At 47.3% G+C, this 18,798-nt stretch overlaps 5 protein-coding genes across 5 annotated transcripts; 3 read left to right on the top strand and 2 right to left on the bottom strand.

Moving 5' to 3' along the window:
- Positions 1-439: 439 nt before the first annotated feature.
- BGW36DRAFT_305612 (P-loop containing nucleoside triphosphate hydrolase protein) lies at positions 440-7,821 on the top strand (the record flags this gene model as incomplete). Its single annotated transcript, XM_046212087.1, has 7 exons — positions 440-1,955; positions 2,022-3,479; positions 3,532-3,868; positions 3,935-4,647; positions 4,702-5,607; positions 5,672-6,436; positions 6,500-7,821. The coding sequence occupies 7 exons, from the start codon at positions 440-442 to the stop codon at positions 7,819-7,821; spliced, it is 7,017 nt and encodes a 2,338-aa protein (XP_046067646.1).
- A 1,165-nt stretch (positions 7,822-8,986) lies between these two features.
- On the bottom strand, positions 8,987-10,448 carry BGW36DRAFT_305676 (uncharacterized protein; the record flags this gene model as incomplete). The annotated part of the gene is made up of 8 exons (XM_046212091.1): positions 8,987-9,149; positions 9,198-9,475; positions 9,531-9,634; positions 9,696-9,768; positions 9,834-9,950; positions 10,001-10,113; positions 10,173-10,269; positions 10,398-10,448. The coding sequence occupies 8 exons, from the start codon at positions 10,446-10,448 to the stop codon at positions 8,987-8,989; spliced, it is 996 nt and encodes a 331-aa protein (XP_046067645.1).
- A 598-nt stretch (positions 10,449-11,046) lies between these two features.
- BGW36DRAFT_432102 (chaperonin 10-like protein) lies at positions 11,047-12,090 on the top strand (the record flags this gene model as incomplete). The annotated part of the gene is made up of 1 exon (XM_046221081.1): positions 11,047-12,090. The coding sequence occupies one exon, from the start codon at positions 11,047-11,049 to the stop codon at positions 12,088-12,090; it is 1,044 nt and encodes a 347-aa protein (XP_046067644.1).
- A 749-nt stretch (positions 12,091-12,839) lies between these two features.
- BGW36DRAFT_439319 (fungal-specific transcription factor domain-containing protein) lies at positions 12,840-15,085 on the top strand (the record flags this gene model as incomplete). The annotated part of the gene is made up of 5 exons (XM_046221499.1): positions 12,840-13,341; positions 13,415-13,772; positions 13,839-14,115; positions 14,193-14,417; positions 14,483-15,085. The coding sequence occupies exons 1-5, from the start codon at positions 13,266-13,268 to the stop codon at positions 15,083-15,085; spliced, it is 1,539 nt and encodes a 512-aa protein (XP_046067643.1). The 5' UTR covers positions 12,840-13,265.
- A 562-nt stretch (positions 15,086-15,647) lies between these two features.
- BGW36DRAFT_400803 (T5orf172 domain-containing protein) lies at positions 15,648-17,633 on the bottom strand (the record flags this gene model as incomplete). Its single annotated transcript, XM_046218670.1, has 2 exons — positions 15,648-17,560; positions 17,588-17,633. The coding sequence occupies 2 exons, from the start codon at positions 17,631-17,633 to the stop codon at positions 15,648-15,650; spliced, it is 1,959 nt and encodes a 652-aa protein (XP_046067642.1).
- Positions 17,634-18,798: the final 1,165 nt, after the last annotated feature.

The raw sequence follows: 18,798 nt of genomic DNA, 5'->3' as shown, positions 1-18,798 counted from the left end.
CATTGCACCTTCTTTGCTTTGGTTCAGGATGACTAGCTTAGGGGTGGAAACAGTCTCCGAGCTCGCTCCCTTGCTTGCCGTATTTCAGCATAGTAAAATGTACTTCTAACGACAGCCAGCAGTGTAGTCTAGCTGACTGGTTCTAATGCATGTAAAGAGGTCTGTGCGTTGGGCTGTATGACTACAGAGCCTGCTTGTATGCTGCCAGCGCGTGCCTACAAGGGAATATGCATAGTACCAGTATCCCCCCCATTTTCTCAGCAGTCAGTGCAGTGTTGCGGGGTAACCATCAATTTATATGCTAGATTGCTATGCGTATGATTGCATGTGTATCTAGGTATTTCTGTCTTAAAAACACTCTCATTACCTTTTCGCCTTATCCAGGCAACGTCATCTCTCTTTCTGAATTATTGATACTTAGGTAAACCAGCCCAACAATATGGTAAATCAAAAGTCCTCTCCTCGTAGCATCAGACTACGAGCGCTCTTCACAGACGTGCTAAAGGGCACAAAAACCATCGACAACAAAAACGCCAAGTTGTTCCTCGAGGCAATCCGTGACCAAGATAGCAACAAGGCTCTGTGTGTCCAGAAAATTCAAGCCAGCGACCACGGACGTGCTGCGTTTCAAGCCGCTCTCAGCTCCAGCACCGAGCTTTGCTTCCTCCACGAATCCGTCACGCCGATTCTTCGTTACCTCGCTGCACCAGAACTCAAGACGCTGTGTGGTGGAGTAGTTTTGCAGCAGCTGATAACAAGCTTTATCGAGGCTGAGCTTGTCTGGGTCGCATATATCACTGCTTTCAAAGCTGGCCAGCTGGCCGGAGACGGCGAGTGCAATGGCGAAGAAGCATTTTCCTGGCTCTTGCTGGAACTTCTTTCTTTACCAAAGGAGAAAGCCTACACATTTGTACACCTTGCACAAGACAGTAGCATCAAGGGAGCACTGCTCGAGTCACACAAACAGGGAGTGCGTCTACGGGCACACAGAATTACACATATCGTTGAAAATTTGATCGCAGGGCATGATAATTATCATTCGAATGAACAATCCAGCAGCAGTGGCCCTGGCGGAAGACACAACAATGACTTCGCTGAAATCAATAAAATTGCCATCCTCCCAACTACTGACGAACTCGCAGCGAAAGATCCTTACCTCCCACATGCCCACGAGACGAAAACACTGGCGAAGCGACCAGATGGACTGGCATTTTATCTGGACGGCCAGTTTCGCCTACTCCGCGAAGATATGCTGCGTGATCTGAGAGAGGAAATACACGTGGCACTGAACATGCAGAAAGAAGGCAGCGGCGGCCGCGCACAAAAAGCGTTTTCAGTCGAGCATCTGTCAATGGTGGGAGTGAACTGCGATGGGCGAAATCCGTGGTCTCTGCTATTACAGTGCATGAATGATCTACCCCAAATGCCGAAGAAGAGCGAGGCAATTCGACGGCAGTTCCTCAAAGACAATCCAAAATACCTGAAACATGAGTCCTTGGCCTGTGTTATTGCAGATGATGAGGTTGTCACACTGGGCACACTGGTCCGTGAAGAAGACCTTCTCGCTGCGAATCCACCTGTTCTTTGTTTACAAATCCCGGGGCCCAACGAAGAAACAGCGTTGCGCTATATCAAAGCAGCGAAAGTTGTCAAATTGGTGCAGTTGAACACGACATTTTTCTCATATGCCCCTATTCTGGAACGGCTGAAAGAAATGAAGGAGTTGCCCTTTGAGGATGAAATACTTCGATGGGAAGAAAATTATAGTCCCAAACCTCCTGCCTACCTGCTCTCCCCCATTATCACAGCTCTAGTGGAAGACTTGCGTCGTAACCCTTCTCGAGATCTTCAGGGTGCTCTTGGACTTCCTCGTCCCACGAAATTGGACAAGTCACAGGCCGAGTGTTTCATTACAGGGATGACCACTAGATTAAGTACTATTCAAGGCCCTCCTGGTAAGTAGTCACTCACGTGCTAAACAGTAAACACTCGATGGACAGAGACTTGATCTGATGGTGAAGCAGGGACAGGAAAATCGTTCATTGGCGCACTGATCGCAAAAGCCATTTTCCTCTACTCTGACGAAACAATTCTCGTCTTAACCTATAAGCACCACGCTCTGGATCAGTTCCTCATCGATTTGATTGACCTGGGCATTTCGAAGACCGAAATAGTGCGTCTAGGCTCTGCTAAAAAGGCTGCTGCATCCGTCCGCGACCTTTCAATAAAGGACGCCGCATCGCTGGTAAGGCTTACGCGAGAGCAATGTCAGATGCTCGATTGGGTCAAGGCAAAAGTGCGAGATGAAGGAGATACCTTGCAGCAAGCATTTACAGGTCTAGAGCAGCAAGCCCCTTCGAAAGACGACATTCTCGAACACCTTGAATTTCTCACCGAAGGCCCGCCTTTCTTTGCAGCCTTCCAAGTCCCGCAGCGCAATGATGGTATCGTCCATGTAGGCAAGAATGGAAAAATGAAATTCAATGCATCCTACCTGCTGGATCGGTGGCGCCGAGGAAAAGATGCTACGCCCTTCAAGAAGATGGCCCAACAGTACCCCGAGGTATGGAACATCAAAGCATCCGCCCGACATAGTTTGCTGCGGCAATGGGAAGCCGATATACTCAAAGAGAGGTTTGATGCCGTTCACTCAGCAGGACATAACTATAACAAGGAACTAGAGCAGGTCGCATCGATATATTTGGAGAGAGAACTCACAGTGCTTCGCTCCAAGCGCGTCATTGCCTGCACAACTACAGCGGCAGCGAAATATGTGCAGATGCTGAACTCAGCTCGTCCTGGAGTTGTGTTGGTAGAAGAGGCAGGCGAAATACTTGAGAGCCACGTTTTGACTGCTTTGGGCCCGGATACGAAGCAGCTGATTCTGATCGGAGATCATAAGCAACTGCGACCAAAAGTCAACTTCGCGCTCAGTGTCGAGAAGGGGGATGGTTACGAGCTCAATCAATCTCTCTTTGAAAGGCTCGTGGTACAACAAGGATATCCTTATACCACCTTGCTCCAGCAGCATCGTATGCGGCCCGAATTGGCTGGCTTTGTAAGGGAATTGACATATCCAGACCTAGTGGATGCCAGCAGTACCAAGAACCGACCAAAAATCAAGGGATTGCAGGACAATATAATCTTCCTCAACCATTCGCACAGCGAAGAGCAGATGAAACACGTACGCGACTGGAAAGATGGTACATCACCGGCCACGAAGAGGAACCTGTATGAGACGCATATGGCAATCAAATGCCTGCGTTACCTCGGTCAGCAAGATATCAACACGCCAACGGACAAAATTGTCATCTTGACGCCTTATCTCGGCCAACTCCATCTTCTCAGAGAAGAACTCAGCAAGGCTAATAATGACCCGGTTTTGAACGACCTTGACTCGCATGACTTGGCCCGCGCCGGCTTGATGCCTCCTGCCACCGCGCAGGTCAACAAACCGAAGATTAAGATATCTACGATAGGTCAGTTTATGGACTGGACGATAATCTTCAAATAGAAGACTGATAAATACAGATAACTTCCAGGGCGACGAGAGCGAGATCGTGATTGTGACACTGACGCGAAGCAACGACAATGGCGACATAGGCTTCATGTCTTCTCCAGAGCGTCTAAACGTACTTCTTTCGCGGGCTAGAAATGGTCTAATCATCATTGGGAATGCAGAAACATTTATGAGCTCTAAAAAGGGAGGGAAATTATGGAAACGATTCATTGATATGCTCAAGGCTAAGAATCATATCTATCACGGGCTTCCGGTGAAATGTGAACAACATCCGGCAAGGCATGCTGTTCTGCGCTCTCCTGAAGATTTCGAAAACGAATGCCCCGATGGTGGGTGCAAGGAGCCCTGGTAAGACTTTGCAATTTTTTGGCATGACCTGGACTTTTTTTTTTCTCGCTAACTAAACCAATATAGTGGCGCGTTGTTAAAGTGTGGTGTACACAAGTGTCCAAGAAATTGTCACTATCGCTCTGATCACTCCCAAATGAAGTGTGATAAGATTGTGGAAACTAAGTGTGCGAAGGGACATGTGCAAACTCGAAAATGTTCTGAAATCTCGCCGCTAAAATGCAGAAAGTGCGAGATCGAGACTCAACGGGACCAGAAGACCTTGGAACGGGACATGGCATTGCAGGACAAGCGGTTGCAAGAGCAGGTAAAATACGAGATGAGTCTTGCAGAGCTCGACATGCAAATACGAAAGATTAGGGAGGAAGCCGAGGACAAAAAGACAGCGCAGGAAAGAGCACAGGCATTGGAGCAGAAAAAACGCGACTTAGAGGCGGCTCAACATAATGCAACGCAACCTCCTCCAACCACAAACACAGCAGCCAATGACAAAAAATATTTAGCCCCTCAACAGTCAGAGACTAATAACCGGAAAGCATCGGCTGTCTCAACACCATCTGCTCGCAACGAAAGCGCCTCCGCAGTAGAGTGGGAGCGGCAGAAGAGAGTCGAGGGAGAGCATAATGCTGCCCTTGATGATCTGATGGCGCTTTCTGGGTTGGAGGAAGTCAAAGAGAAATTCCTCGACATTAAGACCAAGATCGAAACCGCTGCAAGACAAGGTATTGATGTGAAGAAGGAGAGAATGGGAATGGTGATGTTGGGCAATCCAGGTACAGGTATGATGACAATAAATCTGAGCGAGACAGCACTTTTCTTTCGCTAATGAATAGCAGGAAAAACAACAGTGGCGCGTATATATGCGCGATTCCTCGCTTCTGTAGGGGCATTACCTGGAAAGGAGTTTACTGAGATCACGGGCTCTGGACTAGCAAACGATGGTGTCGCTGGTGCGAAGAAGATTATCGAGGGCCTTATCAAAGCTGGCGGTGGAGTCTTCTTCATTGATGAAGCCTATCAGCTCGCGTCTGGGAACAACTTTGGTGGGAAGAATGTACTCGATTTCATCTTGGCTGAAATCGAAGAACGAAGAGGCACCATCGCTTTCATTCTCGCTGGATATGACAAGGAGATGGAGAAGTTCTTCGAGCACAATCCTGGATTCGACAGTCGGATGCCTCACAGGCTAAAATTCGCTGATTATTCGGACGATGTCCTATTGACCATGTTGAAAGCGCTGGTAGAGAAAAAGTATAATGGTCGGGCTACACTCGAGGATGACGGCTCCGACCTATACGCCAGGATTCTTACCAAACGTCTCGGAAGGAGACGAGGGACAGAAGGATATGGAAATGCACGTGATCTGGAGAATGTTTGGGCACAGGTCACCGAGCGCCAGGCTTCCCGGCTGAAAAAGGAACGGATTGCAGGAGGTTTACCGGATGACCTGATTTTCACAAAAGAGGATATCATTGGGCACGAGCCAAGCGGAGTGATAAAAGACAGCGCTGCATGGAAGAAGCTTCAGTCTTTGGTAGGACTAGAAAAGGTCAAGAAGTCGGTGAAGGCGCTTGTCGATGCTATGCAACGCAACTATCACAGGGAGTTGAAAGATCTAGATCCCCTTGAGTTTACGCTTCATCGCGTATTTCTTGGTTCTCCCGGCACAGGGAAAACAACCGTTGCCAAGTTGTATGGCGCGATATTGGCAGATATGGGCTTGCTATCGAAGCGAGAGGGTAAGTAGATGTGCAGCCGCTTCTTTGATTTAGATTCTAATCCTGATTCTGACTGTCGTTGTAGTGGTCGTCAAAAACCCCTCGGATTTTGTAGGATCAGCGCTGGGCCAGTCGGAGGAGAATACTAAAAAAATCCTCAAAGCTGCTGCGGGAAAGGTATTGGTGATCGATGAAGCGTATGGTCTTGATGCCGGTGGAGGCGTGGGCAGTGGTCACAAAGACCCTTTTAAGACTGCCGTTATTGACACCATCGTAGCCCAGGTGCAGAATACTCCAGGAGAAGACTTGTGTGTCCTCCTGCTGGGGTACCAAGAACAAATGGAGGAAATGATGAATCGCTCGAATCCGGGCCTTGCGAGGCGATTTCGTCTCTCGGACGCATTCTATTTCGAGGACTTTAGCGATGCGGACTTGATGCATGTTCTAGATTTCAAACTGAAGGAGCAAGGATTAAAGGCAACGGCAGATGCTAAGAGGACTGCTATTGAAGTTCTAGCACGCGAACGAGATCGTCCTAATTTTGGCAATGCAGGTGCTGTCGAAAACATCATCTCACGCGCCAAGGAATTGGAACAGAAGCGAACTTCTGCAGTCGAGACAGATGGCATTAATCCAGACGTGTTCTTCCTCCCTCAAGACTTTGATGAGGACTATGATAGAGCGAGTGCGGCTGGACTCAGCTGTCGAGACTTGTTCGCCGATATTGTAGGGTGTGAGAAACTCATTAAAAAGCTTGAAAGGTATCAGCAAATCGCCCAAAATATGAAGACCACGGGGAAAGACCCTCGGACTCTAGTTCCTTTCAATTTCCTTTTCAAAGGCCCCCCAGGTAAGAATAGAATAACCCTATACTTCAAATTCGAAGCCATCTGCTGACCGATGATCCTGTTAGGAACGGGAAAAACGACAGTAGCACGTAAAATGGGCCAACTCTACTACGAAATGGGGATCCTGGGATCGAGCGAGTACGTTGAATGCTCCGCGTCCGATCTTATAGGTCAATATGTTGGACAAACGGGCCCAAAGACGCAGGGAAAACTGACCGAGGCTCTGGGGCGGGTTCTGTTCGTGGACGAAGCATACAGGTTTTGTGATGGCCATTTTGGAAAAGAAGCTGTCAACGAGCTCGTCGACTGCCTGACAAAACAAAAGTATATGGGAAAGATTGTCGTGATCCTCGCCGGTTATACCCATCAGATCGACGAACTCTTACAGATCAATCCTGGCCTTTCCAGTCGGTTTCCGGAAGAAGTCGTCTTTGAAAATATGGATCCAGAGATATGTGTTGAACTTTTGGATATCGAATTGAAGAAAAACGATATTGAAGTTACACCGCCGTTGAATAATGAGTTGTTGCTTGTAGAACGACAGCAAATGATTGATATCTTTGCAAAGCTTTCCAGGCTTCGGTCATGGGGAAACGGCCGGGATGTTAAAAATATCGCGAAGGATATCTGCTCGGATGCATTTGCTGGCAATATGTCCAAGGAACTGAGAGTGACATTCGCTGACATTCTAAGACACCTAAACAAGATGCTCAAATCTCAAATGGCCCGAAATGAAAGCAGAGAGGACTTTACTCACCCAACCAATCATGGCTTCTCTTCTAGCTTGCTTCCTCCGATGCAAGATTTACCAAAGGCACCAATAACTGCGTCGTCTATCACATCGAAGACCGAAACGGCCGAGCCAGTTCCAACAAATGAGAAAGAAGTATATGAAAAGGATACTTCCGAAGACATTGCAGACTCTACTCAACGTGATCCGGGAGTATCTGATGAGGTGTGGCAACAACTGCAGCGAAACATCGCAGAGGAAAAGGCCCTGAAACAAGTCGAAGACATGTTCATCTCGGCCCAACAGCGCGATTACGAGGCGCATAAAGAGTCCGAGACGGTCAGGCTAAAAGAAATCCAACGGTTAGAAGAGGAAAAACGATTAGCGGATGAAAGTCGCCGCAAAGTTATTGAAGAGCAGCTCAGACAGGAAAAAAGATGCATGGAGGCTGCTTTGAAAGCGAAGAGAGAGGCTGAAGAGAAATTGAGAAAGGCACAAGAAGAGGCAGAGAAGAGGAGACAGCAGGAATTGGCGGTTCAAAAGAAGATTAGAGATATGGGAATTTGTCCAGCCGGGTTTCGATGGATCAAGGGGGGAGCAGGCTACCGGTGTGCAGGGGGTTCGCATTATCTGAGCAATTCACAGCTTGGAATATGAATCTGTTATCCTAGGTATGACAGATGTCACCGACAAATTTAAGTATTTCATAAGATATAAAGGCATGACAAAGAACAGTTACATTTATAATCTTGGGTAAGTTTAATCGCCCCCTCTCCCTTAACAACCACATATCTAACTGTATTATCTAGGAGTGAGAACGTAACAAAGCTCAACCAACCTTACAAGCAGACTGATACCATGAGAGGTGTAGGGATGGTCATAGGATGGCAAATTGACATATGAAATTGGAAGTACCAAGGTTCATCGCTTGGGTTTAGTTTAGTCTAGCTGCAAACTAAGTTTCGACTGGTATTAGCTTTCCATTAAGAACTGATTCTTAATTAGTATTGATATCCCGTTTCGCTGACAACCACTATCGTGAAATAGACAGCGAACACCCAGGAAATGTTTCACGCTAAGATTTCCAGAACAATTAATTGGCTACATGTATTGATCTAGGCTATTTCCAGCCTGTTGCCTTGTAAGAGGGACCTTAACGGTTTTTGCGAGACTGCCACTTAAATTTCAAAACCTGAATTCCTGCCTCGATAAAACTTTAGGGTTAAAGTTAAGGTTCCATGCGATTCTGGTTCAGGCTTACCAATGATTTAAGATTGATAGAGCAGCCGTTGATGTCACACCCCGTCTCAACCATTGTGATAAAACAGAATCTTCTACCATCGTATTCTGATGAACGAGCCGATTATGAATGTTTGGACCGTTCGTAAACTCCCTTAGTGGCTTTGAAGGTGAGAGCGTGGGCGTTTTCTGCGTCATTCCCGCAATGGCTAGTTTTCAGTTGACCGAAAAACCACTACACCAAAAAAGGGCCTCCCTAACTAGTGAGTGTAACTAATTTAGTATTTATCGGCTGACATTTTCCTATAGAGTTAATTTAAGGTTCTAAGCGACACTCAAGCCAAAGCAGGGCAGCCGAAGGTCGGCGTGGGTAGGCAGAAAGCTACGGGTAGTCTTGTCTCGAACCACTTCTCATATACCCGGCGATTCCGCAGTAGTTACTCAAGCAAACCCCGCCAGAAACCCATAAAAACAGGAGGACGCAACAACTACGAAGTCCCATCAACAAGGGTAATGAAAATATGAAAGCTAAAAGCTTGATAGATCAGAATACCACAACAATAAGACACGCGTCGCGCATCGGTTAGCCACTCGTCGCCGCCAATAGTGAGTCAACAAGACTGCTCTTCGGCTTTCCAAGATCTACTACAGCCTGAACCTCATCTCCAATATGCTGCAAGAACCGCGCTTTATCCCAGGCCGGTTTCCATCCAATGCTTCGGGGAATTTCGGCAACAATATTGGCACTGATTTCAATCAGATCTTGATTCGAGCAACATAGAGGTAACACATACCCAGCATCCCACAGCATCTGCACAAACTGTACGGGAACCCCCAGCGACGTCGCAGCAGCTTGTTCATCCGAATATGTGCGTGCCTCGGAATTAGTGGTCACGCCACGATCCCGAAGCTCGCTGGCCAAATGATCACCCACTTCACCCAAGAAAATATCATGAGCCAACGCGAAGTAATAGCCTTCTCGGCCACTTGGTATCGACTCTCCACGGAGGAACTGCTCAACAATCAAACCGTAAAGCGCAGTCAAATCGGAAATGTGCACGCCAGCGACCTTCTGCACAAAAAGTCAACGAACGAACTCATAGCTCTCCACTTAACGTATATCTCACCGAGTAGTCTGGGAACTTGTACACCGCTTTCGCCGAAAGGCTGGCCCGAACATAGAGCGGCAGGATAATAGACAGCTTGTTCCACTCGCCGCTACCTTGGCCATCTAACCAAAGTCGTCAGATTTCACAGCAATTCAAACGTCACCATCCCTTGATGGTACTCACAGACGGTTGAGGGCACTACAATGAAACTAGTTACCCCTCTCTTTTCGGCATGCTCGATTACTGCGACATCAGTCTGCGCGGGTTGTTAGCAAAACCTACGAATTGCCCGAGCAGGTAGGGTATGATTGATAAAGTGACCTTCCGTATAGGAAAAGAATCAGCCAAACGCTTCTCCGTATCAAAGACGGCGTCTGTATCTCTCAACAACCCCGCCGGCCACCCGGTCTTGTCGTAAAACGCGCCCAAACCAGAAGTCTATCTCCACGTCAACTACCAATAAAAGAAGAAACTGAGAGAGAACTCACATGAATGAAAATTGCTTCACTTCCATTCACCTGCTTCTGCTTGCTCAGAGCAGTGATAAGAGGCAACGCCATGCTCGGATCCATTGCGCTGGCAGTATGAATAACTATACTGACTAGGAAACAGTCAGCAAACACGAAGACTTCAGCATCCAGAATCCTGAAGGCCTCGTACTGTCGTGCTGCAACACGCTCTTAACCACCGCATCCTCGTCGGAAAGATCTAGCTGAAGCACAGATATTCCCAATTTAGATAGGGCCTCAGCTTGTTCCTGAGACCGCACCGCGGCAATGACTTGACCTCCTCGAATCAGCTCGTTGGTATTAGCCAGGAAATGGGCAATAAGAGACCCCCCTCTATATAATAGTCAGCAGGCCACAATAAGCTTCCACAGCCTACGGAAACCCACACGTATCCCCCCGCACCAGTAATCAGAATATTTGACGACATAATACCTAAGACTTAAGACTTCGTTCCGGCTGTGGATCAGATTGACTGTGCACTAATAAAGCCTCGACAGACCAAGCCCGGATGTGGAATTGGCTTATATAGGTAAATGATTCTTCAACAACAGTGTAAGATTACGTCAGATAATCTTATCATTATTGATGTCATACTAATCTCCGGGAGATAAGGGCTCATGTATGATTTCAAATACTCGGCCTTACAAGTCGCCGAGGGTTTGAAATCATATCTGAGCCCTAATCTCCCGGAGATTAAGGGAGGGTATGTTTATAGTTAGTCTACCATAATCTGTCATCGTTGAATCACTTATTAGTCCACAATAACTAGTTAACTAACGTATTTCACCTGCAAGCCGTGCACACCACCGAGGCGGGGGGGTGCTTGATTAGATTTGTCATCCAGAGCTTGGACCCGATATCAGGCTATTAGGTTTGCATCAATACATTAGATTTGAAATTAAGAAGATATTGGATTTGAAATCAAAATATCTATAAAGCTATTCCTGGTCTGCACCTTTCTATTATTTAGTTGCGGTCTTACTTGGTCATTGTATTATTGATCATCTCCACTATCCATCGCTCTCATGGCTACTCAAAGGGCTGTCGTCATCACCCTGCCCCATACTGGTAGCCTCGTTTCCGACAGGCCAATCCCGACTCTGAGGGACGATTGCATCCTCGTCAAGACTGTGAGCGTGGCCGTCAATCCCGCCGATTGGAAGCTCATCGCCTTCCTTGCGCCGCCCGCCGTACTTGTCGGGAGCGACTATTCGGGCGTCGTGGAAGCTGTTGGTAAAGACGTGAAAAAGGAATTCAGCCAGGGAGACCGCGTGTGCGGGTTTGTGCACGGTTGCAATGCCGTGCAGCCTGAGGACGGTGCCTTCGCAGAGTATATTGTGGCCAAGGGTGATTTGCAAATGAAGATCCCCGATAGCATGAGTTTCCAAGAGGCCGCGACCCTGGGGGCGGGCATCAACACCGTGGGGCAGGTTTATAAGAATTTAGAACTGAATCTTCCCAACAACCCAATCAAGAACGCAGTGCCAATCCTTATCTACGCTGGGTCTACTGCCACCGGTACCCTAGCTATCCAGTTTGCTAAACTATCCGGCTATATGGTGCTCACGACCTGCTCGCCGCACAACTTCGACCTCGTCCGCCGGTTGGGTGCAGACGCCGTGTTCGATTATAAGGATCCGGAGGCTGCGAAGGAAATCCGCAAATACACAAACAACAATCTGAAGCTGGTGTTGGACTGCATTTCCGATGACTCGAGCACGGAGTTTTGCGACAATGCTCTCTCCACCGAGGGCGGCAAGTACAACTCCTGGCCTTCGGTAGGTATTGAACGCTCCAATGTTAATAGTAGCCAAACCATTGTCTACACGAGCATCGGCGAGGCCTTCGAGCTTGGCCCCATGTCATTCCCGGCTAAACCGGAGGACAAGGCCTTTGCGGAGGAATTTCTGGCTGTTGCTGAGCCGCTGCTTGCGGAGGGAAAGATCAAGGTCCACCCGGCTAAGCTTGGAAAGGGTGGCTTGCAGGGTGTCTTGGATGGCCTGCAGCAGCTGAAGGAAGGAAAGGTTAGCGGGGAAAAACTGGTATACAATGTTGGAGAGACACGTTAGGTTGGGATATTACGTGTATATTTAGTAGTCCGGTAGGTCGTTGTTGGTAGTTCACTAAAGTACTGTATTTGACAAGAGAGCGGTGAACACAAGCGCGTGGTGAATCACGTTGTAGGACGCGCCTGCATCACCAGCTTTTTCAAACCCAAAATGTCTCCCAGGGCGAAGGCCAGAGAAGGCCTAGGACCGGCACGACAGGTCTCCCTCTCTACTAGCGGATGGGGGACGAACCCCCGATACAGCACGGGGGGGACGAACACGAGAGGAAAGAAGGAGCATGCAGTTTTTCACCCGGCTGTAAGGCGCAGTTTTCTGTATGTTTTAGAAAGGCAGAAGGACCGCATAGCCATCAGGCTTGGGCAATAAGGCCACGGTGTATGAATAATATTATTAATATGGTGTATACCACCTTTCTGACTCAATAATTGTCTCAACGTTATTAGACATAGTCTCTGCTAAGAAAGATTCAAGTGGAAATGAAGAAGAAAATGGTAGTCCAAGTGACGCTGACCATAAACGGTGGGTATTGTGAGCAGTGGCTAGACCATAGACCTCCAGGAACGCGGCCAGAAATGTCACTATGGGACTTTCAGAATAACCGCTTAGCGGTAGACACCCCAAAACCCATCAAAGGGTGGGACATAGCAGAGGGAAGACTGTAACTGCTGAAGGATATCATTTATTAATACCGCGTCTTCACAATCACAAAATCGTCATTCGGAATGACGAGAAACACAGGAAACAGAGAAACGGGGTGTAGCGCGACGTCGATTAATAATAATGGCTGGTGGGTCCCAGGAATGGTCACATGATCGTGAAACGGGGGTAAGGGGCAGTAGCGTGGCAGGAAGAGGAGAGCACGTGATAACAGTCTTGGCGGTTAGCGAGACGTCAAAAACAGCATCAAGTGTAGCCATTTTTAGGGGCTTGCTAACTGTATCAACGTATAATAGAAAAGTCAATTATTTAGAATTTCTTATTATTTTTTAGCATAGTGTTTTGATATAGCTAAATGTCATTTTGAGCATTTCGAACCTATACCCAAAATGCTTAGTGCAAATATTCCGACAGACGGCCCTTATCACATGACTTCTCTTCGTTTTTAACATTTTTAGCAACTCTGAAGTCCAGTTAGCACCCGCGGAGCGTACTATCAGACATAAGCTACCTCGGCCATGAAGACTGCTGCAAAGCGAAGAGCTGAGGCCAACCCCGCCGAAAAGGGAAAGCAAGGTTGCTGGACATGCAAGAGTGAGTTTGCCGGATGAATTATTTCCTTTTCTAGTCACTCTTAGACTCGGCGGGGTTGCTGATTGAACATTAGGGCGGAAGATTGGTTGCGACAAAGGCGTTCCATCGTGCGACAACTGCCGACGCACCGGGAGAGATTGTCTTGGCTACAGCGTGCGTCTTGTTTGGCCAGACCAGCCTGACGGACGGAGACGCCGCCTACTCTTTCCACCTTATGATTGGTATTATTGCCCTCCATCCCTAATAGTCTCGTACGGGTCGCAGTTTCTCAACACTACCTTTGATGATCTGCGTCAGCCTTCCTGGCCTAGTATTAATGACATTATCAATCGAGTAATCGGCGCCCATCCTCTGTCGCTCCGGCCTTCAGCCTGTCTTTCTAGTTATCCCCATCTACTCGGTAGCGAACCGAGTATCTTGCAATACTGTGAGTATTGTTATATCCTCATTTTCGTCAAGTCAATTACATGCTTATAAACGCCCATGCAAGATGAAAGTCGAATATCGCGCATGATATCGACCATTGACACGACCAACGGGTTTCGCTCCGAACTCATACCCATGGCTCTCGCTTCTTCCAGTGCTGCATCGCTAGCTCTGTGTAATGCCATTCTGGCGGTGTCAGCCTTTCACAAATGCGGAGTGACAGCCGCCTTGCCGTTCAAGGCCAAGGCCGTACGATGTCTCTCGTCGTCGCTGTCATCAGAAACTTGTGGTGGTGCAGCTATTATGAACACCCAACTTGCTACATCGATGATGCTCTGTGTCTACAGTGTAAATGAACATTCACCTGCCATATGTGCTTTGTTACTCCAAACATTTATTAATTATTCATTGATGATGAACTACAGGTCTTTGACGAAACAGACGGGAATTGGTATTCTCATCTAGACGGAGCAAAAGCCATGTTCTACCATCTGTCGGCTATGTCTGGGGGAAAGCTACGCTATCAATTCTTGTATACATGGCTAATTTACCACGAAGTTCTCGGTGCCTTCAGTCAGCCGCTACAGCATATCCAGCACAAGACATCTTCCATTGATCTTCTGACAGACGTCAACTTCGATAAAACTGCCGTGAGTTCCAGTTTCTATCACTAATACTTGCTTCTGAGTAGGGCTCATCTAACCGTCGGTATCAGGTTATTGGATCTCTGGGGTGTTCTCTAGAAGTCCTAGAAGCAATTCACTGTCTGAATAAAATACGATGCGCTATTATGGCAGGTCCTCCTGAAATCACAGAGGCTCTCATCCTGGAAAGAAGACTCGTCTCCCTGACGCAATGCGTGGATCCTATAGACAGTCCTCCGTCTCAGAATGTCGGTGCCGAAGAGCGCCCCAAGGTCCTTTTGACCGCCGAGCTCTACAGGATAGCAGCCTTGTTATACCACCACCGTGTTCATGCATATTATTTAGACAGGTGCAAAGAGAGAAACTTTTACCTGAAACAAGCATTTCAAATACTTTGCCAGCTGCCAATATGCACAAGTCCTTGGCCCTTGTTCGTCATCGCTTCTGAGGCTGAGTCGGACGATCAAAGATTAGTAATCCTCCGTATACTGGACCGTATGGATGAGGCCCGCAAAATAGGCAATATCTTCGTCCTGAGAGATATTATCCAGTCACTCTGGAAGCAGCAAGACCTGGCTGCGGACTGTAAGACCAGCGGCAATCAACCAGGTTGGTCGAATTCCTGGGACTTACTATTCCTTGATTCAAAAATGGCTGTTCCTTGGTTTATCTAATAGACTCCAAATTATTAATACGTATTAATATGTTCAATCGACGTGGCAGGCTTATGGGGCACCCACAGAACAGTCGCAATGGAAACGACCATGGCTAATCACACGTTGGGCGTAATTGCTGAGATTATGCAACAAAAAGCCCAAAAGTCAAGCGAACGCTATCGCGGCGCATCAGATCACAAAAACACCATGATCTGGCAAAAGTAAAGCAAAACTAAATCCAGCCGGACAGGAAATCCACCTCTGGTGAAAATGAAGTTACTTCTTATGGACCGGGATTGAGTCCGGGGGGAGTCCGGGGAGGACATCAGCACTGCTTGAAACTAGAGGGGTATTAGGATGATGTTTTGTAGATATGACATGAGCGTCAGCATTCCATGTTTAGTTTGAGAGACATCACACTGTAAGGTGCTTCAATCTCATGTACTAAGATTTCTGTCTAGTCTACATGTAGTCCCTTATTGGTACTTCTAGGACATCTAACAACGCTTTAGTATTCTCGATAAACCCAAAATATATATGAATAGCATAGACGTATATAGAGTCTAGATTGGGGCTCGGACTACATTGATTTGCTCCTCGATCGTAGTGCTCTCGTCCCAATACTTCCAGAAACTGAGAGCCGTTGACCATGACGAGGGCCTTTGGTCCATCCCTTCTCCATAACTTGGGGGGAAATTGACACCGCCTTGAGTGGCTGTGACAGTTCCTTTAATTTTTTCATTTGCTCGTCCTTCAATACCCACTCCGTTTTGGTTTTAGATGATCGCTCCTCATACGGAGCTTCCTTTATCCATGCCATCCACTTGCGCACAACCTGGACTGCAAGGTCGCGCGAAACCTCAAACCATTCCACGTGATTTCGTCCACATCCCGGGCACTTTTCCTCAATCCGTCTGCAGTTTTTCAGTTCCGTGTGCACCAGCTTCTCTACGCGGTAGACATGTTTGACATTGGGAAACTCCTCATCACCACCCAGTTTCGGATAATACACTTCCATCGGCTTCTTGCAGTCGCTGTTCCATTTCTTCATGCGCTTGGTAATATCATTTGACAGGCCGATTTTAAGGTGCCCGAAATTCCCCGGTTGCCAGTAAACATATACATTTCCGTCGTCCTTGATCTCTCTCGTAGTGAGAGGTTCGATCAGAAGCTTCTCGAGGACTTCGGAAACAGAAGAATGTGCTGATTTCTTGGTGATGTAGGGCCTAAACTTTTGGATCAAGGGGAATATCTTTGGGATGTTGCTGGGAATGTTGCCCTTAACTGTTGCTGGAGGGGAGGATTCCACCTTTTTGGAGAAACTTTCTCCTGTACCAAGAGTACTAATCCACTCGGCGAGCGCTGAAAGGCGGTAATTTGAAGGGGAGACAGTGTAGTTGTGATTCTCACAAAGTTTGTCGATATCTCTTTCCCAGATTTGTACCTCATTCCGTGCGACTCTTTGATGCGACGCAGAACATACGGTCGCAGTGATCAAATCCTCCATGCACTGCGACAATTGACTAGGTTTGATGGCAGTCAAGTTGTCTAAGGTGTGTATAATGTGTGAGACATTTGCTCTGTGCTGCTTCTTGCATCGCAAGCCTTTAGTTGTCCATGCTGGACAATGTTGGTTGTCTTCTCTTAGATGCTCACGAATTTCGAACGGTATAATTTTAGAAAGCGATTTTCGCATTGAGACTTTCTCCTTGGTAGACGCCGAAGAGGTTTGCGTTGTTGAGAGGAGGAAAGCCAATGCCTCTTGGATTGTGCCGTCTCCCGGTGACGCGCTCTTGCTATTCAGTTTGCGTTGGTCGTCCGTACCCTGGGCTGAGTTGGTCTCACTATCTTCCGGAGGGGAAATGGTAACTCTTGGTATAATTGAATTGGGTGGCGGATATTTATCGGTATGTTGATTCTGCGCCGACGAACCAACTGAATCCAAAGCGGGCTTCTTCCTGGCACCTCCAACATCGCTGACCGCTCTACCTCTGAGAACCCACCCCGTAGAGAAATCAGTGCTGATACGGCTGGCCTGTTTTGCTGTCCAATACTCGATTGTGGGTTGCCGCAATGGCCTCCGGGTCTTCGGTGCCGTTAATGTTGTTTCACTTATACGCTTCTGTTGGTCGGAGACCCATTCATTACTCCTATCAGAAGAAGTTGAGCTCTCCTTAGCTCTCCTTTTATTGCTTGACAATGCATCGGTAATATCCACTAACTGCAGAGAAGAGGCGCTGAGTCGGTGTTTTAAAGTCTTTGCTTTTTTGGTCTTTCCTATGGTCTTGGTCGGGGATTGTGTATCGCCGGTTTTTCTCTGGCTATCCCTATCCTCGGTTCTCTCCAATTCGTCCTTTTCTTCATTCTGAGATGTCTTGGGGACGTCATGGGTTGGTTTGGTTGAGGATTTTCGACCTTTGACTGGAGTCTCCAATTCAGAGTCATCCGTGATATCGGTGGCGGAGGAATCCGAGGGGCTAAATGGGAAATCCGCTGGTGAGGGAGGGGAAGAAAAGACACTTTCACTCGAAGAGCTGCTCGAAGGCGATTCGGTTCCATCCAACATCGTTTGACGGTTCACTTTCAGCCCCATGCGGTATGCTTGGTAGTTCTAGGTTACGTTCAACGTCGTGGTCCTAACCTGACTTTGTCGATGTTCGAAGTGCATGGAATCCAGATAAATCAAGACTCCTCTCTTCTTGTCGAGAAAGCAGGCAGCCATTATAAGTAGAACGCGGGCGTCGCTAGCTAGCGCGTTCGTGGAGTTCATATGATCGCGAGGCTGAGCCCCCATGCCGAAAATGCCATTAGTATGCGCAAGCACATAACTATGGAATGAACCAGAATTACGCCGCCGATATTTCCCAAAAATCACTCAGCCTCCGAATTTTGATTCATTTCTCCTTGGTGAATAGCTTTCTATGAAGCATGGCATTGTACTTGGTTTCTGGATGATCCATTTTATCCTTGGGATGAGTTAAGTGCCTAGATGTGGTCCAGAGGAAAATCGAAGCCCACGAGATATCCAAGCAACTCAGGATGCCTACCAATGGAATAATCCGGGCTCGAATCTGCCTTGCAAGGGGCAGTCCCATTCTCTGTATTACAGGATGCGACGTATCCTGCATGGTTGAAGCTCAGCCTCGCGGGTGACTGCGGATCGACGGGCCTTCCCGTGCCGCAATAAGCCACAGAGTACGGCAGATAATACGTACTGTTACAAAACCAACATGCACGAGACTAGTTGAGCCTAACCCTAAGAAAGACAAGATATTGTTAAAGCAGCTAACACCACATTCCACCAATTATCATGGCAGTGCACAGCTTAACAATAGAAACACGACTTGAGTTCGATATTGTCAGAACCCGCTTCTGACATGGACACAAATTTTTGTCAGGTTTAAAGTTTTCGAGGCCTGTATCATAACTTATTTCAATAATAAATTTTAGTTAGCACTATACCATTTTGTGTAAGTATAAGTGTGACAAATGAGGCACATGATTAAAGTCTGGCTACTCTCAGATATTGGCAATTGTTAGGCTGCTGGAAAGTAAAAGGTGTAAATCTTTATTGACTGATTGAAAACTTCAGCCAATTAAAATACTTATACTAGACCCACTTTAAAATTATGCAACTTTGTCAGATTTGACATAATAAAACCTTGTCATGTCAGATTTTGCAATGACACGCTTGGTCTATAGAGTCATATGACCATATAATATTACAAGGA

The sequence above is a fragment of the Talaromyces proteolyticus genome (assembly GCF_021365285.1).
Source record: "Talaromyces proteolyticus strain PMI_201 chromosome Unknown BGW36scaffold_12, whole genome shotgun sequence".
NCBI classification, from domain to species: Eukaryota; Fungi; Ascomycota; class Eurotiomycetes; order Eurotiales; family Trichocomaceae; genus Talaromyces; species Talaromyces proteolyticus.
Note: the sequence above shows the minus strand (reverse complement) of the source record. Positions and strands in the feature narration are given on the sequence as shown.